This window comes from Myodes glareolus, chromosome 8, assembly GCF_982192425.1.
Source record: "Myodes glareolus chromosome 8, mMyoGla1.1, whole genome shotgun sequence".
NCBI lineage: Eukaryota > Metazoa > Chordata > Mammalia > Rodentia > Cricetidae > Myodes > Myodes glareolus.
The window spans coordinates 82392526-82417060 of NC_142033.1; the positions used below are offsets into that span (position 1 = coordinate 82392526).

General features: G+C 44.9%; 1 protein-coding gene across 8 annotated transcripts in view; it reads right to left on the minus strand.

The window, feature by feature from the left end:
• Cobl (cordon-bleu WH2 repeat protein) overlaps nucleotides 1-22336 on the minus strand; it is a 228956-nt gene extending 206620 nt beyond the window's left edge. For 2 of the 8 annotated variants that reach the window (XM_087909188.1, XM_085692224.2), the window contains exon 1: nucleotides 22091-22336. In XM_087909188.1, the coding sequence (XP_087765314.1) occupies nucleotides 22091-22131 (41 nt within the window). In that variant the 5' untranslated portion in view covers nucleotides 22132-22336. The remainder of the gene's footprint in view (nucleotides 1-22090) is intronic. The other 6 variants (XM_087909189.1, XM_087909190.1, XM_087909192.1 and 3 more) reach the window with 4 other exon arrangements.
• Between the last annotated feature and the right edge of the window lie 2199 nt (nucleotides 22337-24535).

A 24535-nucleotide genomic window follows, 5' to 3' on the forward strand; every position in this document is an offset into this window, starting at 1 on the left:
TGTGTGGCCTCAGTGAGAGCTTCTGCCCAAATATTCTTTCTGCTGGCCTCCCTTCAATGCAATGCCAACTTTCTTGCCAACCTCATCAGAGGCCTCTGTCCCTTGCTCCAGTTACATTACTGTGCCTTTTCTACTGGAAGTTTCACCATGACAGCCACTGAGCTCAGCACAGGAAGCCTCATACTCCTGACTCTGATACTCAATGGAGCCCTGTGCCCAAAGCAGTTTGGCTCCACAAACACTTAGCCTGCACCATCAATCATGTATCGCCCTCCACACACAGTAGGTGTACTTACAGAGTCTGGAAATTCTGAGTAAACCTTTCCAGCAAGCCACAGAATGGATGGGCGTACAGTGACCTGAACAAACAACTGCAAATCATTGCCCTTTAGTGCCAGGAAAAGTTATGTCCTACTTTCAATAATTGGAATAATGGAAATTATTGTTTCCCTTATGCTCAGCTTGTCAGAGATACCAAGACAAAACTGACGCCCAGTCAGGGCACACTGCTTTGTGTTCACAGTTGAAGACTCTCTTCACTGTTTGTTTGTTTGACTTGATCTGCTACTTCTATTTCTATTACCATCCTTGCAATATGGACCCTATTCAAGCCTTGGGGAAACAGATGGGGTATAGAAGAAAATGGCAGCACAGAACAAAGGGCATGGTGTTGGGAGGCAGCCATTCACAAGGGGCTGGGAAGTAGGATGCTAACTTGAGCCACATCGACCTCACCTCAGAGTGGCTGGAGATTCATCTCAAGTGGAGAAGCAATGTTTGCTCAAAGCACACCCTTACCCTGAAAAAACACAGTCAAACACAAACAGCAACACGAAAGAAGGCCAAGTCACAATGTCATTATATATGTCATGTGCTGTTGACTACCAGAAGACAAAGGACCATTTCTTTTCCTTGGAAATCTGGTTACTGATCTCTGGGACACATTGGTTCCAAGAGACTAAGCAGACTAGAACACACTGACCCCAACCCCCATCACCAGGATCTTCCCAGCAGAGATCATGGGAGTTATAAAATGTCACAGTTCAAGGAGCCTGTTTTAGAATAAAATAAAATAAAAACCTGTCAACGTCATTGAAAGATTTGTGTTCAGTCTTGCTTTAAATCTTGCCTTAAGCAAACAGTTGAACTGTTCCTTCACCCACACAGATAAGGATAAATCCAAAGAGAAAGGGCACTGAGGAGTGTGCATGCCGGCTGTCTTCTGACGCTAAACTAAAGCTCGTCCTCAGCCAGCCTGATCCTCTGGAGCTCCCCTACCATCCTAGACTACTTCCCAGTAACAATGCTCACCATCCGTCTCTTCTTCTCTTTTTACATTTCAGGAGGACTGAATTACCAAAACAATAACATTAACCATTAATATGTGAATAGCCCTTCCCTATAGCTACTGCCCTGACCATCTGCTGTCAGGCACATGCCACCCCCCTACCCCCCACCCAGCATGTGTACACTAACCTTCTGAGGAAGCCCTGGGACACTTCCCCTAGCAGAGGCCTTCCCTGAGGTTTGACTGTCTGTCCCTCTTGACACATCTCACCGGTGTCAACAGCATATAGCCTGCATGACTACAACCGACTGTGTCTTTGTTCTGAAGAGCCACAGCACCAACATCTAATACTGAATCCAGCCACAGCAGAGCCTAGGCTAAGGTCAAGTGTGTGTGAATCATCAGCGAGATGACCAGCACAAGATTCCTAGAAACTGGAAACTAGAAACTGGAAAGAAGAAACCTTGACTCACAGAAGTGAGCCACTCGAGAGTTAGAGCCACAAAGTAAGACTGACTGACACTTCGCTCTGTGTATGTGGGAGGAGAGGGCTAAGTCTCACATACTTGCCACACAGCCCATGCTTGGGAACGAGGTGCCCTTGTAAGCAAGGCTGCCGTCTTTCCGAAGAAAGCTACCAAACATACATCACATCTCAAATCAAAACACATGTAAAATGTAATAGGCTTCATATACATTCAAATGGGGGGGGGACTGCCCAGCAAATACCATTCCTGTGCCTAGCTGTGAACTGTACAACAGCCTAGAAGTTCTTTAAAACATTCAAAGCACATTAACCATGTGCCCCAGCCCTTGCTCTCCCAAGTATTCACCCAAAAGGAAGGGAATATATGTCAAATGAAGCCTGTATGTGAATGTCACAGTAGCTTTACCTCTAATATGAAATCTGGAAATCATCCAAACGTCTGTCAATTGGAGAATGGTTGGACAAACTGTTACAAGTTCGTGCATGGATGAGTGCCTGCCAATAAAGAGTGTGAAGCCAAGAAGTACCACATGAGAGTGCATATCAAAACCATTGTGTTCAGTAAAAGGGCATAACAAAAACAGAGTCCTGTTACACACAATACTACATACATACACCCACATATAAATTGGCAGGAGCACCGGACAGAGGAACGGGGGAGGAGGGAGAGCAGAGGTACGTACCTGAATTTCTGGCTGCAAGATAAACACTTTACATGGTGACTATAGAGATGAAACACACATCAAATTTTCTGAGATGGCCCTTCATGAAACTAAACTGGATGTATCTGGGTCCTACACTTCAAGCAGAGCTGGTCCTTTAACCATGAGTGCTCCCGAAGCCCTTTGTACTTACCCAGCTCACAGTCCTGGTTTTAACAGCCATGCATATACCTCAGTGCCCTTTCTCTTTGGATTTATGCTTATCTTTGTGGGTGAGGAAGAAGTTCAACTTTTGGCTTAAGACAAGATGTAAAGGAAGACTGGACATTGGATATTTCAACAACATTGGAGATTCTCTCTCACTTCTATATTTTCGGCTTAGTCAGGACAGGCACATCCAAAGTGCAACATATAGATCCAAAGCTACAATTGCTATACAAATAATCATGATCCAATTACTAAGTAGTTTTTAAAATCATAAACATTAGTTAAAATGGATCATTTCTTTGTTAAGCCTTTATAATATTCAAAGAAACCTGACCAAACAAAAACAAAACCCACTAAAACAGAGACAATCAAACAGACATGACTGAAATTTAAAATTTATCTTAAGATGTAAGATGACTGATAAAATAATGGCAATCCAAACAAATTTAGAGATTCTATTGCTGTGATAAATCACCATGACCAAAACTAACTCAAGGAAAAAAAGGTTTATTTCATCAATTTGTATTTCATTATCCGGGGAGGCAAGGGGTAGGAACTTGAGACAGAAACGGATGCAAACACCATGGAGAAGCACTGCTCACTGGTTCCTCGTGGCTTGTTCATTTGGCTGTCTTAGACCACCTGCCTAGGAATGGCACCATTTACAGTAGGCGGGGCCCTCTCACGTCAATCATCAACCAAGAAAATGTCCTACTGCCTACAGGCAATCTAATAGAAGAATTTTCTCAGCTAAGCTTCCTCTTTAATGATATCTCTAGCTAGTGTCAAGTTGACCGAAAATCAACCAGTGCGGGGATATAGCTCCATAAGAGCATTGGCTCTTGTCACGTATGAGGTCTCGGGTTCCATCCCCAACACTACTGACTCAAAGTTTTTAAAGGTTGTCTTCACTTCCTTTGTCTTTTTTCTTGTTTGTATTTATCTGAATTTTATTCTCTTTTGTTTTGCTTTTTAACTGAAATATTATTTTATACAAATTACTTATCCCATGACTTTTTTTTGACTTAGGAAAACTTTGTTTACAGAAAAACAATTCTACAGGAAATCCATTACCTAAATTGCCATGGAATTATTTTTACACAATTCTTGTTTCATGCTGGCCACACAAAACAGAGCTGCAAAGGTTTTATACCTATTTTCATATTGCTGATTATCCAGAGAGTGTTGACCCTATCAAAAGCTTGCCAGCAATCTGGTTTCAACTGTCTTTTCTCTAAGCAACAGGAATGAAGCATGTGAAATGCATTAAAAATTACAGCAAAATGAACACTATTCGGAACAACGTGCAGGTAACAAGTTTAAACGGACTGTCCCAAACTGATATACTTGGTCACTTTTCAATATCTGAGGGTTCTGTTGTCCTTTGTTATTAACAGTAGCAAGCTTTCACCGTTTTGAGAATGTTTATGTCAAAAACAATATATACTCATGATGTAAAGAATATTACCATACGCAGTTCTCTGTACACAGAGAAAACAACTATCAGAATGTCTTGTGCCAGTCCCATCACAAGTGGGATTTGGTTATCAAAGTCTCCTCTTTGGACCCCTGATGGAAGTTATTAATGGATTACTAAAGGGTCTTGACAGAGTTGCTCTGGAGAAAGGCAATCCAGCTGACTGCCCCACGAAATTCCAAAACAGGTGTTCTATAGTAACTGCCCCAAGAAACACCCACGGCCTGGTTTGGACTTAGTGATTTGTTTCTAACCAATAGAATTCCGAGCTAGCACGTGTAACTTCAGAGGCGAGGTCACAAAAGGCCTTACAGCTTCTTCTTTCATTGCCCCACGTCATTTCTTCATCTGCAGGTGTCAGGTACCAGGTGTGAGGACATCGAAGCATATGGAGAACGATGACCACATGGCAAGACCTCCCGCTGAAAGTTAGCAAAGATGGAGCCATCTCCTAGATATTTTATATGAGTGACTACATGTAGCGGCTACAATATGGGAGCTTGCGTCGCATTTAGAAAAGCTGTTCCTGCTGCCAGCTGCACAGTTCTAGGGCACAGCTACGAAATAATGGATCACTACTGTCTGTAGTCTCAAACACAGTCACTTTCCTTTGTGATTAGATGTGATTTCATCACAGCAAGTAGCAGCCATTGACACATACAGGTTACCTCCCCAGAGCCAGCCCCAAGGAGCTCCACAACCCAGCACAAAGGCAGGTAGCTCAGCAAGGTGATTACTTCATCAGTCTTGCTTTATTTGATGCCTATTAGTTTGGAGGTGGGATCTTCCTCTGTAATCCAGACTGTCCTGGAAACTCACAATGTAGGACAGTCTGGCCTTGAACTCAGCCCTTCCGCCTCAGCCTTCCCAGTGCTGTAAAAATACAGATGTGAATCATAATGGCTGGCCTCCTTTGCTGTCATTAGTCAGTACATTGGCCATTCTCCATCTGGAAAGTAGAGAATGAAATGCCTTTCTGAAGAGTCATGAGCTTCATGAAAGTCAAGTGCAATGTATCAAGTACCACTAAATAGACCCCCGTAGTAACAGTAATGACCCAATTAACTAGGACAGAGAGCATCCTGCACAGTAGTCAAGACCCCAGACAATCCACACCTATAAGCAAGCTTGGCATGGATTGGTTGTGTAGAATCCGGTAGACTCTCCTGCTCCAGTCCAGTCAACTCAACCCAGCATAATGATTCATTTCTGTCATTTCAGATCTCCTACACTTACCCCTAAAGACCCCTCTCCAAGACTCTCCCCAGCACAGTCAGAGTTCCTGTAGTGGGGAAGAATCACCTGAATAGACTCCCTTATGGTACAAAGGGTGTGGCCAAGAAAATACAGCTAGAGGCAGGCACTGCTGAAGAGCATGGTGTCTTATTCTGCTCTTTCCTAAGGCCACAAGCTGATATAATATAGCCCCTCAAAGACCAGTCAATACAACCTTAACTACAGCTCGGCTACATTACTGCATTTCCCAGTATCTTAAGAGTGCTGAGTCCTGTGAGAGGTCTGCGCACTTACAAATGCGTACACACACACACACACACACACACACACACACACACACACAGAGCACACTTCTCACAGTCCTCACTACCTGGCTTCCTAGAAGGTATAATGGTATAAGGTTTTCTGTTAAGAAAGCATTACATTCTCCGAGGACACAATATTTTCCAGCCCCCAGAATGCTGATGCACATATGACCCCAGAGAGACTGAGACGGCATGTATAAGACCTGCATAAGTTCAAGCCAGATGAAATCCCGGCACGGCTTAGGGGAAGTAGGCACAAAGCCTGGGGGAGAGGAAAACGTGATCAAAATGTATTGTATACAAAAACACTTTTAAAAGTCAAGAAAATTTTTAAAAAGATATTTTGTGTGACTTTGCTGTGGAACCCAAAAGAATAATCATCAGGGATCAAAGTAATCTAGATTTTACTCATCTTTTTCTGTCTGTTCCTATTTCTTCCCAAAGTCATAAGCTTAAAATCCCTGCAGGACTGATGAATCCCGGCACGCCAGCATTGGTTTCAGGGGTACAAACCTGTGGCTTCCCCAAGCATTGCACATAAGGATGGGCCCTATGGCCCTGGGTCAGTGGAGGCTGATGATCCTCTTCAGAGGACAGATAGCATTAGCAGCACAAATGCTACCCAGGGCCAGAGCATGGGACTGTTTCCAAGTTACCCTAAACTAGTGCTCAGTCTGAGTCAGTATGTTCAGCTCCAAAATGGGGAGTATAATGGTCCTGCATACAGATCTATTGAGATGGATGAGTGACAAAATCCAAGAAAAGCACCCAGTGATCCAGGTGGCCTGCTCCGGGTCTAGAAGACCAAAGATGTATGTATCCTTCTCAAGGAAACAGCTTAACCTCATGGTGCGCCTGGGTGTCTCCACGAGGTCCTGAACGTCTTGGAGCAGTCATTCGCTCTCAAAACCATGCTTACCTCACAGACCAACGGTGAGTGACTCTGCGCATGTCTGCGCGGAAGCCCACTAGCTTCCATTCTTGCTGGCTTTATTTGCATGTGTGTTCACGCTTGATTTAAGTTTCAGACATCCTATTTCTCAGAGAGCAGGCTGCACAGTGTACTAGAATAAACAGTGCACACTCACATTCCTTGGTCTATGTCCCTGAGCCTGTCACCACATGACTCATTTCTGTCATTTCAGACTCCCTACACTTATCCCTAAAGACCCCCTCCAAGACTCTCCCCACCACAGTCAGAGTTCCTGTAGTCAGGAAGAACCACCTGAATAGAGTGCCTTATGGTACAAAGGGTGTGGCCAAGAAAAGACAGCTAGAGGCAGGCACTGCTGAAGAGCATGTTGTCTTATTCTGCTCTTTCCTAAGGCCACAAACTTACATAACAGAGCCCCTCAAAGACCATTTACTGTGTGCTGCAGTAGCAGTAGGTAAACAGGTTAGATACCTTCTCGGAGGAATGAAAGAATAAACAGATAAACTCCAAGACAACCACACAAGGACCAGGCACTGCCTAATTAGACCCAGCCTTCCTCCCAGGTCATCTGCCTTCCAAGGACTTGAGTGAGCTGTCACTGCTCTTCCCTCATCTCCTGCTTTCACCTCCGACTCTGGACTTTCCTCAGGGCCCCCAGCACGTTATCCATGAACATCTGAGCAGGGCAAGAGATTACATCAACATAATTAATAGGCGAATGTATCAAGTTAGCTATCCTTGGTCATGAGCATTAACTCTCTGTGTTCTGCAGTCCTCAATTTTAATATAGGATTAGAACCTACCCCACAAGGTGTGTGTGAGGGGTAAAGGTGAGAACACATACAAAGACGTTGTACATCATATACCCCCACCATACTTCTGCTATCCCCTGGAGCAGCTGTCTCTGACCCCATGGCCAATAACAAAGTTTATCAATCCTCAAGGAAATAGAGGCACCTGCTGATTGTCACATCTGATGAACATTAATCCTGTGGTCAGAATACAACACACTTATTCCCAGCACAGTGAAATGAATGAAGCTTTTCAGAGCCTGTGCTTCTGCCCAGTTCCCATTTTGTGATCTGCCCAAGACACCAACACCACCAGCGTTAAGGTTTTACCCCTCCCAATTACACTCCCTCTACCATGACTGTGGAACAGGGTAACACCCTACCACCATGACTCATCAGACTAGGGCCACTTCAGGATACCAACCCTATTATTAATGAGACAGCAGGATCAAGACATTGTCACCACGACCCAGCTAACCTCCACCTTTATTCTCCCCACTCTCTCTCTCTCTGGAATCATGAAATATTCTAAGAACATCCTTTGTCCATTACTCTCCTGTTGTACTCAAAATGCTGGCCTGATTCCCAGCTCATCAAGATAAAGCGATGCTCTGCATCACCCTCCTGCTGACACTCCACAATGCATTCTCGATGCAGACATCCAAGTCACGGTCTCTGCAGCACACGACCGACCTATGCACTCACGATGGTGACTATAGCCCACGCTTTCATCTGCCCTGTGCTTGCTATTCATGCCAGTGACAACCCTTCTGCAATCCCCCTAGCTGTACTTTATCCAATTTTTGAGCTCCAGCTCAAACCCTTACAAGCTCTAACACCCCTCCTAGCTCCACAGAGGCATCATTTCTTAGGAACAACAGCCAGGCCTTGCCTTTGATTGCCTCCACCTGCTCTTAACTGCCTCAACCTCCCCTCACTAATATTCCTCTCCATTCCTATGTTCTCTCTGAGGACATTAACTGTGCCTTGTGCTAAGCACCTGACCTCACTCTTTGCAGAGGAAGTTTGGAATAAACCAGCAAAGAAAGCAGGAGTGTCCTTCCTAGTGCTTAACCCTGAGAAGAAGCTTTGCTCTCAGACAAGGTTATTGTAGTAACCAAATGCCACAGATTAGGAAATTTACAAAGAATAGAGATTCCCTAACACCATGATCCTGGAGATGGAGTAGTCCAGAGCATGGCACCCACATTTGCTTAGCATCTGATACAGTTGTGTCCTGCTTTATTGTGCAATAAAGCAAAGCTTGTAGGCTAACTGGATCTTGCTACCTTTTCTGAAAAGCCACTGATGCAAGCATTCAGTCATCTCCCCCATGATCTTAAATTCCCATTACCTCCCAGATACCTCTCCACTAAGATTAGAATTTGATAATTTTAAATTTTCAGCCTACAATGATTGGAAGATACTTTCAAGTCATAGCTACATTCTACTGCTATATTGATGTAGGTGGGTCTTCTGTCTATGTGTTACTTTCATTCATCAAATAAAGAGACTGCCTTGGCCTTTGATAAGACAGCAGCTTAGATAGGCAGAGTAGACAGAACAGAATGCTGGGAGAAAGAATCAGAGTCAGGCAGACGCCATGAAGCTCTGGCCCAAGATGGACGTGGGTTAGAATCTTCCCAGTAAGCCATGACCCCGTGGTGATACACAGATTATTAGATATGGGTTAAAGCAAGATGTGAGAGTTAGCCAAGAAGAGGCTAGCTATAATGGGCCAGGCAGTGTTTAAATGAATACAGTTTCCGTGTGATTATTTCGGGTAAAGCTAGCCGGGAGCCGGACTGCAGCCCACCACTCCTAACACTACACTATATAAATTGATAAAGGCATTTCTCCTCCTAAAGTATCAGAAATGTATTGATAATCATGCTTTCAAACTATATATACGGCCCTAATGTGGACTCATTATACCTCTTGATGATCAATTTCTACTGCCAGTTTGCATCTATTTTTAAAGGGGGCATCACATACTGCACCAAGCACGATTATTAGAGTTGACACAGACACCTGAAAGGCAGCAGGGGAACCAGGTTTTGGCACATATAAAATCACTAGTTCAATGGTTCCGATGTAATGCTAAAACTATGATAACACATACCATTCACAGACCTACATTTTCAAAACGAGCTATTGCTTCTATCACTGGCATATAACCTACACTTTATAAAATAGAATGGTTAAAATACTATAGTAGACTGATGCTTTTCTAAGCCTCCTTACAGAGTTAATGCAAAACACTATAACTTCAGAGTCATGCTCTGATATTCATTGGCAGAGGGCAAAGATATGGATAAATGCTTGTTACCCTGTATAAAGTCTGAGGACATCAAATCTAATTGAACAAGAAAGGAAAAGTTCACTATCTAAACCATACAATCAAATCACTGTTCTATCTATACCAAGGTAGCACCATCCCTGGTGGGAGAGGGCATCCTGCCCCATCTGGACCGTGGAACCTTAGAAAGAAAAAGGAAAGGGCAACTTATTGATGACTCTTGGATGTTCCATGTGACAAGAACAGATATAGATATATTGTTCACAGGTTAGCTTAATTACTGGTCCAACTCCCAGAGAGGCACATGCAAACATCCTCTGGAAACACCTACACTCATGTGCGGCATTTTACCTCATACTCGCACACTGATGTCTAGGTAAACCATCCTGATTCTTGGTGCTTCTTTTCAGAACACTAATGCGGACAGTACACAAACACCAACCTCAGAGATGCTCTTTCAAACTCATTCTAATTGGATAGAGGATGACATACGACTTGTTAAGGGCAGGCATCGCTTCATCCCAGACGAGACCTGGCCTCATCTTCACGGAATAAACAACAGCTAGGAGAAGAGAAGTCAAAGAAACATGGAGCAGACACTTCTGTTTGGGAGCACAGCACTGAGTCCCCAGCCAGGGTGACCAAGCTGATAAGAGGTGCAGCCCACACTCAAAAATGATAACAAAACTCTTCAAGAGAGACAAACGGGTCTGTAGAGTTTCTCCATCAACCATGAGTCTTTCCTGTCCTGTCCATCCCAATACTTCCCCAGTAGCTCAGCCCACCTGACCCATGTACAATGCTGTGTGCATAACATCTGCACAAGAGCAATTTGTGAACACAAGATATGATCTCGATCGCATTCCTACTGCTGTTTCCCTGTGTTAATGTAGCAGACCCATTTGAGCGCTATTCTAGTTTTCGGTTTCCTATGACAGTAGCATTGGCTCTGCCTCCCCTGTGTGCAAACAATGGGAGCTGTAGAGGATGTCTCCTTACAGACATGTTCAGGGACAGTGTGCTGTATTAGTGCCTAGAGTCTGTTCCTTTGTTTGGCCTGATGGCTTGCTGGTAGAAAAGAACAACAGAGAAAAAATAAGGAACCACCATATGGCAGGCACTCCACGAGATCCTTTTACTCCTTGTCAAATTATCTCATGAATTCTACAACCCGGGGCCAGCAAGATGGCTCAGGGATAAAGCACTTACCACATAAACCTGATGGCCTACGTTTGAGTGCCCAGTCTCATAGTAGACAAAAAAGAAACAACTCTGGAAAATCATCTTCTTACTTCCACATGCACTGTAGTGCGCACGCACGCGCGCGCACACACACACACACACACACACACACCTGCACACATGTGCGCACATGTACACTAATAATAATAAATAAAAATTTAAAACTTTAAAAAAAATCCTATAATCTATGTAATTCCAAAATAATCAAGAGGACCTGGTGCCAAGGAAACTAGCCAATTGGTTCAAGTTGCACACGTCTCAGAGGCAGAAGATGGTTTGGAAGAGCTTACTTTTCCAGCCCACAAGCTCTGCAGTTCGACATGCTCAGCATGAAAGAGACCAGAACTGCAAACCACAGCCACAGTCCTGCAGCAACATCCCCCACCCTCCCAATGCCAGAAAGTACACACAGAGCAAGGCTTTATCTCTTCCATCACTAACAAAAGAAAGAGGGATTGGTTGGGAAAATCTTTCAGAAAAATCATATAACACTTAGACATTTTTAAAGCAAATAAACAAAAAAACAGATGTTTTCAAGCCAATAATTTTTTCACACAGAAACACTGTCTTTTGTAGATAAAAATGTTATGCAAATGAGTGTATTGCCCTTCCCTCAGGGCACAGGAGTTTATTGTGAAGGCTAACTCCTTTAAAGGCAAACAATCGATTACTTCCCACTAAGCTCCATGTTAAATTGGACATCACTGCCGTAAGAAACCTACATAGTTTTGAAAAATCAGCGCCAAGAAAACATCTCAAACATACAATTTTCCTCCGAGGTTGTTGCTCAGATGTCCTGTCTAAGGAGAAGAGTGTCCACAGGCCAAGAGTTAAAACAGAGTAAGGGGTACACCCTTCCTTCTTCGCCTGTCTGTCTATAGCAACTTGTTAACACAGAAACAAGGGTTCTGCTTGTGCTCATTGATCCAATATCACCACAAAGAACAATTCTGCTTAAAAAGATAGGATGAGGGATGTTTCATGTGCACAGACCCGCACGAAGCTAAGCATGTAATCTGAAAAGGGGATTCAACACAAAAACAACTCACGCTTGGTGCCAAATGCATTAGCCATGAAGAGGGCATGGTTTTCCACTTTTGTGTCTCTTAGTAGGCAATGTAACGTTTGGATATGGAGAGTCTCAAAGTATGGTATTTTAATTGCTTGGTCTTGAACTTGGTGCTACTGAGGCATAGCATACCTTAAGGAGATGAGCCTAGATGGAGAAAGTTGTATCACTGGCAACCCTGCCCTTTTGGTCTCTGCTTCCCAACCAACATAATCTGAGTAGCTTCCTCTACTGCATGCCATACTATGATGTACTGCCACTGGTCCAAAGGCAACAGAAGCAAAAGACCACGAACTAAAGCCACTGAAAACCATAGCCACAAGAAATCTTTCCTCCTGATAAGTTAATTATCTTAGGTAATTGTCACATTAATAAGAAACTGACTAATAAAAATGAGAACCAGGGAACTGTAGGAATGTACACAATTCCAGGCACAACCCAGTAAGAGCCACACCAAAAAGCCACACACTATCCTTCCCTATCTAGCATGTCCATGCAGGACACCAGCCCTTAGAAGTCTTAATAAGTGTCAAGTACACTTTGTCAGTGAAACCCACTTACCAACAACAAAGGGACCATTAGGAATCACCCAGCTCTCACTGAAGGTTACCTAAAGTTATACACAAGAAAACACAACTAGCAAATTTAATTTACAAGGTTAGGTTCTCCAAACTTCTACATTGAAGGAAGTACATTTACGGAACAAAGCAGAATTCTGTACCTCTATCAAATGTATCAGCACAAGATGCAGAAAACCAAGTCACATCAGTACAAAGGAAGGCTTTTCATGTTTATTAATTCATTAGCCAGGCTCAAGGCAGAAGCACTTGCTAGATGGGAGGAAGAGACTGGGCCCAACTTATATTAATTCAGTCATGTTGCGACTGCATCCACCAACTTCTGAGTGAGGTCCTGTCCTGACACACATGCATACTTCTTTCAAAATCTTAAGTCCCATCGAAGAGTCTCAGGCAGTGTGCTTCCTGGAAATGCAGCAGGACAGATGCATCCACCAGGTGACAGATTTCAAGAGGCTTCATATGGATGCCTACGGTAGACTGCTTCTTTAGCAAAGGCTGCTGAGAAGCTATAGCACACCACAGATATCATATCATCCTGCAGGAAGCAGAAGAGGCCCCAGCAGAGGGGACTTTAAAACCTCAGTTCTGTGTTTCCAGATGGTGCAGCAGTGTAACCAAGGGATGAGGAGTAGGGGGCCACATGCCAGGCCGGGAAGTTACAGGGCAGGAGAAAATCACTATTGTCTTTCTGATTGGGGCTAGCCTGAAGAGTCAAGCCTCACAGAGCATGCAAAGACTCAACACATCGTCAATATGGTAACACCTAAATGACAGCCTGTGAACACTTCTGTTTCCCTCTCAAAACAAAAAACTATCATTTCAAAATTGTAAAATTCTAGGTAAACTGAAAAATAATAAGAAAATTTCTCAAATTGAAGTGTTGCTTTCAAATCAAATTACTCTACTTTACAAACTAGACTTCATTGCCCCATCTCATGTGTGTGTGTGCATGTATGTGTGCACGTGTGTGTGCGTGTGTGTGTGTGTGTGTAGATGTGTGGGGAAATACTGTCATCTGTGTGAGTGCCAGTCTGTGTGTGTAGAAGCCAACGATCCATGTGAGGTGCCCCCCTCTGCCACTTCCCACCTTCTTACTTGGTTTACGGTGTCTCACTGAACCCTCAACTCAATATTTCAGTTTAAATCTAGCTGCTAGACTGACAGAGCATCAACCCCCAGGGATCAGCCTGTCTCAGTGCCCAACACTGTAGTTTACAGAGTCATGCCAGCACACCCAGCTTTTACTTGGGCACTGGGAATTGTGAACTCAGGTTCCCATTGTCTACATAGCGAGCACATTACCCAGGGAGCCATCACTCCAGCCTCTCATTATGGTTCTTGATGTTGTGAAATTTGCATATGATCTTCATTTGGAGCATTTTCTTTGAAACTGAATCACTCCATGAACAGCAGTCAAAAACATCTCAGAAGTAGCTAAGGATAGGAATGCAGAGGGCTGGTGTAGCATGAGAAACACTGAGTTTTCTATAGCCCAAATAACACTCTTGAAAAGATGCCATGCGATATGGTAAGGGACAAAAGAGACCTCTAATTCATTCTCCACACAAACAATGCTGTTAGAGCATAAATGACCACTGCAACATAATAAGTGACATGGGCACTGAGTAGGATGGACAAGGTTTTACTTCTACCTTAAAGCTGAGTCAACCCAAAACTATAGGCAAGAAGATGGGTGATCGGAGATATGGGGACCTTGACAAGGAACTATTTGCTGTGGTCAATGTCTAGATTCTGCCTACAACACACTAGACTTTTCCAAGCTAACTGCTTGTTTAATGAATATTAGTGAGTTTTGTTCCTAATTATTAAGGCTCTAGTCACCTGGACGAAAATCTTCACCTCTCCAAATTATCACTCCCACTCAAGCCTATTCTTAAACAACTCCCAAACTATTAGGTTTCGGGAGACCCTGCAAGGATTGATTGAGGAAGATATTTAAGAATGTAAATTGCTCAGATTATGTACTCAAAACTGCTAAATCAGTCACTGGGTACGACTCAGTTTCAGTTCTCTGGCTCTTCCAGCCACTCACAGCATTGAGGATAATGAACTTCGTAGACAATCCTGATCACAGAAGAACAGGTACTCTTTGCTCATCCTGCCATCTGCCAGGAGCAAGGCAAGAGGCTCTCCAACTTTCCCAGACACAGCTAGCCTATGGCTGTTGCTAAGGAGTTCCCTTTCCAATCTGCTCAGTTTTAGACTGCTGCACAGCACGAACAAAAAGAAGTTGGAGTTAGGCAGTGGTGGAGCACGCCTTTAATCCCAGCACTCGGGAGCCAGAGGCAGGCAGATCTCTGTGAGTTTGTGGTCAGATGGGTGTACAAGAGCTAGTTCCAGGACAGCCAGAACTATTACACAGAGAAACCCTCTCTCAAAAAGAGAGAGAGAAAGAGAGGAAGAGAGGGAAGGAGGGAAGGAGGGAGGGAGGGAGGGAGGAGGAGGAGGAAGAAGAAAAAGAGGAGGAAGGGGAGGAAGTGGAGGAGGAGCAGGAGGAGGAGAAGTTGGTATGACAGGAATAAGGGAGATGAGAATCATAAAAGTTAAAGCATGCCAGTGCTCTGGCATCTGACAGCCAGAAAGGCCTGATTGCTTCTGTCCTTTTGGTGACTGTCTAAATGTCAGTTCCTCCTGGGGATGGACAGGGAACTCCTGTGCTCTGGGTCTGTAAGGTCCTGGAGAGATGGCAGGGTGAAGGGTCTGCATTTTTTCCACACCCAGGACTGATGTGGAGACTAGAATCAGAAGCACCATCTGCAAGAGGCCTGAACTGGGCTAACACATAACCAGTCAGTGGAGCTCAGACCCACTTCCCGCCAATTATAAGCTGAGCAAAATAAGGATAGATTTCCCAGCACAGTCTAGAAACTATCACTACTCCTCCTGACAGTTGATTTCTGAGGCCCCTACTAGGAAGCAGAAGAGTCACATGGGCATTAAGATCACCTGCCCCCATCAGTCTAACGTGTCAAGCTCCTCCTATTCCTCATTGACCATGGTCAGGGACTGTGACCCACTATGTCATGTCTCCCCTTAATGACTGTATGATGGGAGTTGGGCCAAGACCACATGTATAAGAGGACACATGTACAACTTGTGTCACAAAGGAAAGGGCAGGTGATTCTCCTGTGTCCTGCTAGAACATGGGGAAGCCACATATTGGCCATGACAAAGCAGCAAGGCAGGGAAGGAGCTTTGTGATAAGCTGGGACCACAACCCCGGCCCAACCCACTGGAAAGTCAGTTAAAAAAGAACACATTGTCCCAAAGCCACCATTGCTCCATGTTCCTCAATAAGGCATTTGACACCTCTCAAGTCACTGAAGAACAGGGGACACATGGCTGGCAAGCTTCTTCAGAGCAGAGAACCTTCAATGCCAGCTGATCTGTCTGTTCACACACAGTCTGGCAGAAGCAAAGGTATGCGAAAATTTAATAAAATGTTAGTTTTTTTCAGAGAGAGAGAGAGAGAGAGAGAGAGAGAGAGAGAGAGAGAGAGAGAGAGAGAGGCATCCAGCACATTCTGGATCACTGAATCATAAAACACTAGGCCCCTTTGAGTTCTAAGGCTATCTGACCCAGCCACAAATGGTAAGGGGAGCTGGTTTACTGGATGACAGCTGTCTCCTGTGCTACAGGCAGATGACACTAACACAGAGGAGGGTGTTTACCTCTGGGGAGCTCTGACTTCAGTAGGAAAGAGATTTTAGCAAACTAAAATCACAGTTCCTACAAGGGCTCTGATAGGGGAAAGTGTGGAGATGCGATAGGAAATGCCAGGGAACTAACTTTTGTAAAGTCACTGGAGGCCTTGGATGGAAAGCCCACATGGCCTAATGCCTGCCAGGAACCATCCTAGGATAGAAGACAAGGCTTCCAAGGCCAGGTGATGGGGAAAGAATGCAACAGTGGCAGAGTTATAGGGAAGATGCTGCAGTGGTCACCAGAGAGTGAGAAACCACAGTCAGAAACCTGACCAGTTTCCTTAGGCTTCCAAGCCACACAGAGTAGCATTTAGAATGAACTGGAAGAAGGACAGGTGAAGAACTCTGTCATTCAGGTGCACTGGCGCCTCACACAAGGCAGCCTTGCTGGAGTGCAGTCACTCTCTCAAACAGTTCATACAGAGCCGTGTCAGGAGGGCTGCAGACCATGTTATCAAAGGTATACATACCACCAGCATCCAAATCTCATTCCAGTCTTCTCTCTGTTTCCCACAGGAGAATAGAAGTAAGAAGCAAAAGCTCTGGTCACCTCAATGGTACCCACTAACCCCATCTTCTCTTAATGCAGAAAAGGGAATGGGTACTCTTGCTGCCTTTTGTCTGGAGCAATATGGGGCTTTCCCTAGAACAATGGCCCCTTCACTGGTTTCAAGAACATCACAGACTGGGTAGGAACAATGTTGGGAATGAGGTAAGACAGAGAGGTAGGACTCCTGAGTTCAGTGATTTACAGTTGGAAAATTTCAAAGGGATAAAGGTTTATCCCTTTAAAATTGTGTTCTCTAAATCAATTCAAAGTAGACTTTTGTCGTTGTTGTGTGCCGGGTTGGTTTGTTTGTTTGATTGGTTTTAGGTTCTGGAGGGTCGGGGTGGGGAGTTAAATCACTGAGTAAGAATCCTAAGTGATCATCTCAGGCCACATTTCCACCCTTCCTTTTCACTTCAAGGAAGAGTCTAAGTTGCCCAGGCTGGCCTTGAACTCACTCTGGAACCCAAGAAAACACTGGACTCAGTCTGTAGCTCAGACTGGCTTAGAACTTGGGATCCTCCAACCTCAGTTTCTCAAGTAGCTGATACTGCAGGCTGTACCACCGTGCCCAGCTTCAGCCGCAGTCTATAAAATGTGTCACTTGGTTTTATGTGGGTGGCAACTGGATCTACAAGCACATTCATGTGAAAGCACCTGTGACCTGGGAATGCATCTCATCAAATGAGCCTAAGTAAAATATATTTTGACAGTTGATCTTAAAGCTTCTTCATTTTTTTAATAGAAATATGTTTGGCTAAGGAATTTATTTTAATTGGACTTGGCCTCTGGAAGACACAGTCCTAGCCAGGAGCAATTTACCTCCTGTTGAGGGGGGACTAGGCAGATGAATTTAAAATCCTAAATCACCACAGGGTGCTGTTGGTTGAGGGAAAAGGTTATCTTATAAAGCGACTTGCTGAGAACCATGGGAAAGGTCCTGGGGCTGGCCTATGGGGAGCACACACACTCTTGAAGGGTCTGGAGTGACAGGGACAAGTCTTGAAAGGAACCAGCATTCTTAGCTTTATAAAAGGCAACTGACACCTTGTCAAGCATACATAATGTCCCCCTAGCAAGAGAAAAGTTGAAAATATAGAACAGTGGAAGCAGGGAAGGCAAAAGGAAACCCATCAAGAGGCCCTTTAACCATACAGTGGAAGGACAGAAGGAAGGCAGCACACACACACTGATCACGGGAAGGGTAAAGGCTGAAATGGACAACCCACTTATATAAATATTTGTGTATTTCAAATGTGATTTGACAGTAAATATTTCTGATCAGCTTTTAAAACTTTTGATGAGTTGCAAAAGCAAATATAATTGTAAACCCAATCACAAAGTTCAAAAGGCCTAGTATCTTAAGACAGTGATTATGGGATACAGATACATCCTATAATCACTGTTTTCTTAATAATTACAGATATATAATTGGGTACACACAAGTCATGACCTCATTTTTGCAAGTCGCAAATTAAAGAGGCCACAGAATTCAAGCCTGCATAAATGGGGATTGTTATATTTCCAGGCCACAGTGCCACCCAATAATAATCTAATATGCCCATGCATGGAAGATCATGAGAACGAAAAACCAAAGGACGGCCTGCATTCTAAAATCCCAGAGACAGGAATCATTCAACAGCTTGCAAATATCTTTGAAGCAATGTTCACGGCCGTTCACAGCCATCATCTGAACACAGCTATTCAGACACAAGAGAAATGACTTGCGATTATTTGACACTTCAAAAAGTAAAATCCCTAGGAGTAATCTCCACACCCAGAAATTTAACATTATTTAAGTGGGTTGATGGAATAAAGAAGAGCTCAGAGTAATATCTTTAAGAATGTAGCTCGTTTAGTGTTGAAGTTTTGTAACAGATAATCCTTATTCTCTCCTTCTTAAGGATCTAGACACTCTCCAACACATCATCCAAAAGCAAATCTAAATGTCTTATGATATATACTTACCATTTCCTTATGATCAGAACACTTATGGTTTGGAACAAAACGTGAGTATGGCTGGTCATATTCCCATCAAAAGGGATAGGCACTCTTTTGTGATACTGTGTTGGCTGCTGACCGATAAGAGGGTCTCACATTTCCTACTTTCAGCGGGGCTTTGTGATACATGCCTGTCATCCTAGAGGTCTGAGGCAGGAAGATCACAAGTTCAAGGCCAGTCTGGGCTACATAGAAAGATTTTATATCCCAAAGCAACAACAACAAGACACCCACTTATTTTTTCAAATTATTTCTTGTTCTAATAAGTCTATTAAAATAAATATACATATACAAGTGAGCAAAGCTTCATCCTTGTGAAGTCCACTGATTTGTATTAGTGACTCAGCCTTTGCTCAGGTGTACCCAGCTTTGAAAGTTCATGTTAATGTATACTTTCCAATTCCACACAATTATGCACATTCTCAATAGAAAAAAGCCTCAGTATCCACCATCCCGCCAAATGCCGAACAGTCTCTCCCTTATTCACATAATGTTCAGTACAGAATTCTGTCTCAAGTTCTATAACCACCAACTTCTAAGATGGATCCCTTATACTCAAACAGATACACTAAGATACATTAAATATGGGCTTGACTATATTTTAAAACTTCACCAAAAGGCGACTTGCCTAAATCTGTATTCTAAACTATTCCACCAGCTATCAGTTGTGACTAGTCAAAACCTGAGGTGAGAACTGACTTCCAGGTTGTCTTCTAGTCTCCACATATGTGCCACAGACTGTGTGCAGCCAGTCACACATACCAATGCATGCACACACGCATGTGCACACACATACAGATACACACACACACACACAGAGACACACACACAGAGACACACAGAGAGAGAGACAGAAACACACAAATTTAAAAATGAGCTCTGAAATTACCTAAGCCACACATCCAGTCTACACACAATCTCCTAAAAGAAGGCCTTCCCCAGACAGACACTCATCACAGTCGCTGCTTTAATGGTACTACTCAGAAAAATATGATTTCAATCCAAGTAAAATTTGCATCTGTGTTCTTAACAAAGATAACACTCTTAGGAGATGATTTTACATTCACCAGCCCATCTGTGCCTTCACTATTCCACGCTTTATAACATTCAACATCTTGCCCACTGCAACCAGGCTCTACAGCACAAGGATGACTGAGTTTTTAATCAATAATAACAAACTCATCCCACCAGTTGACTGCTGTCACATGGGGAAATGATAGTTTACACAAAGTTTAATTTTATAACTAGCCTCTTTGGTATCAGATAGAAAACAAACTTGACTCGGGCACACTGCAAACACCGACTATTCTCAAGAGATAAAGAAAACAGTAATTTCAAAGACAAGCCAAGTAAACCTAATTGCCACCGATAACACTGTGAAGCCCAACAATGTCACAATCCTTTGTGAGAAGCAAGCAATACAACTAAACAGTATAAAATATCCGAAACTCAAGTGCCATTTGCTTCTTCGAATTCAAAAGATACTCTGAACACCAAATAGTTAACACTGAACCTGTAATTTTTGTTGAAAAATAAAAGCATATTTATTCTTTGTTTTTTTTTTACTCAAAGTATAAACAAGTGACAAGTGGGAATAATAGACGTTACAAAAATAGGTTTACATGTCTTGGACAAAGAGGTTGAAGCAGGCAATATATGCTGGGGGTACAGGGGCATCAAGCCTCCTAAACTCTGCTAGCACACCTATGGTGCAAGTCGTTGGTTTTCCTTTGTGACTAGCGGTGAGGAAGGCAGACCTGGGTTAGCTGAAGAAGGTGGTTTCACTATTACCAGACTCCTTCACTGGTTTCTTCAGAGACTCTAGGAAATTTTGCAGGCCCCCTAAATAGTCCCTGAATATTTATTTATATGAAAACGTGATAAAAAATAAGTCAATTCCCTTTAATTGACTTACGAAATAATCTAGAAAAGCCATGCATTTAAAAGCAATTCTGTTTACAACCCCCGGGTCACTTTGGGCTTTCCAGTGACCGAGAAAAAAGTATTCCCGTATTTATTTTCTTTAAGGAGAATCTATTTATTCAAATGGATTATATAACCACACCTAAGTGTAGTGGGGTTAAAGTCTTTATTTTTTTTTTAACATTCCTTGGCTTGAGTTATGAGTTACTAATGTAGCTTACTCTTTGGAAACCTCCAGGGGAGATTTTAAGAAATAATAAAAAGCTGCTTTAGAAGTGTTTTATAAACACTTGGGCAGCAACATCTATGGGCAAAGGACAGGGTGAGTCATGGGACATAACTGCAAAAGAAAAGAGATTTGTTGTCCCCAATGCTGCCTCGGAAAACCCAGTTGCTCAAGTGGAAAGCGGGCCATTCCCGGAGCAGGTGCAGGCCCAGCCCACCTCATTCCATTCGCTACACTCATGACAAATTTGCTCCAGAGAGCAGAGGTCAAAGGTCGGTCCCATGGCACTCTCTAAAATCTACCTAGTCCACAAAGGTTTTGCCAACTGTTCAGACAGGGATGGACACGGATGGGCACAATTCTGGGGAGGGATTAAAGGGCAAGATTGTTTGACCCTGACCCGTGTTAGGCAAGTTTCTCTGTCCGCAAGTAAAATCCTCAATGTGACAGGAAATCTCTGCCGACAAGGTGTGGGAACAGCAAAAAGAAACTAAAAAGGTTGGGGCACTAGAGGATACTATAAGACAGGGGTGACAGCTCTGCTTTCCCGGTCAGATGAAGGTGTCTTCACCTTTTCGAGTCCCGATACAGCGAAGGGAGGCCCCAGCAGGAAGAACAGTGTTCATAAAGTCCCTTCCACACACACCTCCCAAGATCGCCTGGCCACATGGGCTTCACCAGTCCAAGTGCATGCCCTTCTGTCATGAGGCAGGGAGCAAGTCGGCCACAGGGCCTGCCAGGGGGTAGCTGGAGGAACCCACACACAGGACCAGATGGGCATGCTGGAGTCCGAGGCCCGGAGTTCTGTTGTCCCCTCGACTTGCAGCGGCCACCATGGCAAAGGACAGGAGGTAGCTCCAAGTTGAGGTTCTGCACGGAGGGACCTCCCCCCCCCCCCACCGCCCCGGACACGGACATACACACACACACACACACACACACACACACACACACACACACACACCAGCACCGCCCGCGGAAAGTGCTCCCGGGTCAGGCCTGCCACGGTTACCGGTGCAACGACCCTGGCGCCCCAAGTCCTCAGCACCTCACGGAGACCCGTGCCCGCCCTTCAGCAGCACCCGCTTACCCACTGGGGGGCTTGGCCGCCAGTGCGCGCGGCGCGTCCATGGAGCCGGCGGGCTGTGCGCGGGGCTCTGCCGGCCGAGTGAGGCGCTGGCTGGCGGCGTCGCCGTCCTCATTCACTTTTTCCGCGCTGACCCATCGTCCTCCCACGCGGGCCTGGCGAGGACAGCGGCCGTGCCGAGAGAGGACGGAAACGATCGGAGGCGTCCGGTCGGGCGGGGGCGCGGGGAGGTACCGACGCGGCCGGCCGGGGCGCGGGGAGCAAGGTGCGCCGCGCCCCCGCCGTGCTGGCTCAGCCGCGCCCACCGCGGCGCCGCCCCGCGCCCGCGCGCCGCTCCCCAGCGCCCGCCTCCCCGCGCGCCCCCGCTGGCCGAGCGCACCTGGGCGGGGCGCGCACCCCGCGGTGGGCACTGGGTCGCCTGCCTGGGCGGGCTGTCAGATCTGGGCAGGGGAACTCCTTGCCACCTGTGGCTGTGTGGGGGCGAGGCGGGAGGGCTAGCTGGTGAGAATTGAGTTGAAAGAACCGAGAGGGGAGTGCCTGGGATCCCCATTTCTGCCCAGAAACCAAAAAGAACCTTTGTCAGTGCCACAGAGCTACTGCCTGGGGCGGGCAGAGTGATCCATGAGGTTCTTGATGTGTGCAGCACTGGCGACTGGAGAGGGATGCAGTTTGGGGTACAGGTACACGTTTCTGAGAAGTCAGAAAACAGTGGGGCTGGCTGCTTGCCAGCCTGGTTGGCTGGATAGGAATGGACATTTCTGTGGCGGTTCCTGTGGGGACTGGTGGGCAAAAAAACCAGCGGAGGCAGCAGGTGCTGAGGCCTCCGGGCAAGTCAACCTGAAGGCCCGGATCCACCATGCCTCACCGCTCCACTCTGCTAATTGACCCCAGAGGAACAGCAAAAGCACTTGGTTGCTGTGAAGTTCAGCTCTACAAATACAGCAATTGTTCTAGGTTCTTAGGATTGGAATAAAAGACTAGTAACAAAATTTTGTGACTGAAGTCGCTCTCCAGAAGCCAGCCTAAGCCTTTCTTCCTCTGAGCCCCAACTTTTTGTTTAAGGAAAGAGGGAAGACCAGACTTTGTGCAAATTCTAAGTCCTGCTGTGGCTGCCAGGCCTTGGGGCCCCAGCCCCTGTTCACCACTCAGAACAGGTGAACCCCTTCACACTTCCAGCAGAGTCAGGCCTTGTTCTGAATGCAAATACTCAGAGCACTTTCCCACCCGAGGGCCTCGAGGCTCTGTATGTATCCTCTTGGCTATGCTCAGATACCTCCTCATCCCGGGGATCTTTTCTGATCCAAGGTGTTAAAGCACACCCCCATTGTCAATTCCCATCTGCTGCTTGTCCAGTGTCTTGAATTTTGTTTGTCATTCTTGCTCACTATCTTGATGAATGTTTATCATTTTAGTGTGTTTGTGTGTGTGTGTTGTCTGTGTGTATGTGTGTGTATGTCTCTGTGTGTGTATGTCTGTGTGTGTATGTGTGTGTGTGCTTTATGTGTCTGTTTATAAAGTATTTCCTTGTATATGCTTATAAATGTTATCTTTATATAAATATAGGCATATGAATCACATATACATGGAATATAAATATATGCATATGTCCATACCATATTGGATATGGGTTTTGTTGGTTTCTATGTGTTTGACATGGATCTCTTTTCTAAGCATGTGACTCAGTGAAGAGTGCACCTTATTGACTATTTTCATTACTCTCAACATTTGGGACAGGCAATGAGGGTGGATTAGGGCTCACTACAAAAAGAGAACAATGAGTGAATGAGTTTCTAGGTTTCTCTCCAGGCCTGGGTGTGGGTATCAGAAGCTCTGTACTAGAATCTCTAAGAACTCTCCATGCTCTGGACACCACTGTGGGAAAGGGTAGCCTGGGAGAGGCCAGTAGGCCAGGAACTAGGAACCTAAGCCCCAGGGAATATCCGAAGAAACAACAGGAGCTCAGATGGTGGTTCTCAGAGAAGAGAGAGAGAGAGAGAGAGAGAGAGAGAGAGAGAGAGAGAGAGAGAGAATACCACACAAAAAGATTTCGAGGAAGGTAGGCACTGTCCACCTCAAGACTGATTTTCCTATTTCTGTCCTAGGGGAAAAAGCCATGGTAGTGTTAGACTTGGACAATCTCCAGTTCTAGGGAAGCCACTAAACCTCACAGTCTGAGAAACCAAAAAGGGAGATGGAGTGGGCGGAAGAAACTGGGAAGACTTATCAAAATGAAGCAAAAGGCGAGGCTGGGGCTTAACACCCGTAGGAGGGTCTAAGCTCCCAACGCCTCTGCTTGCAGCGTAAATAGGCCAGCCCTGACAATCAGGAACTGCTTCGCTTATGGAAAGCATCTCAACAGAGCCATCTATGTACAGTTGTTTCCAAAAGCAGAGCATCCCACAGATACATATGAAGAACTAGACAGGGAAAACAGAAATAACAGGCAGA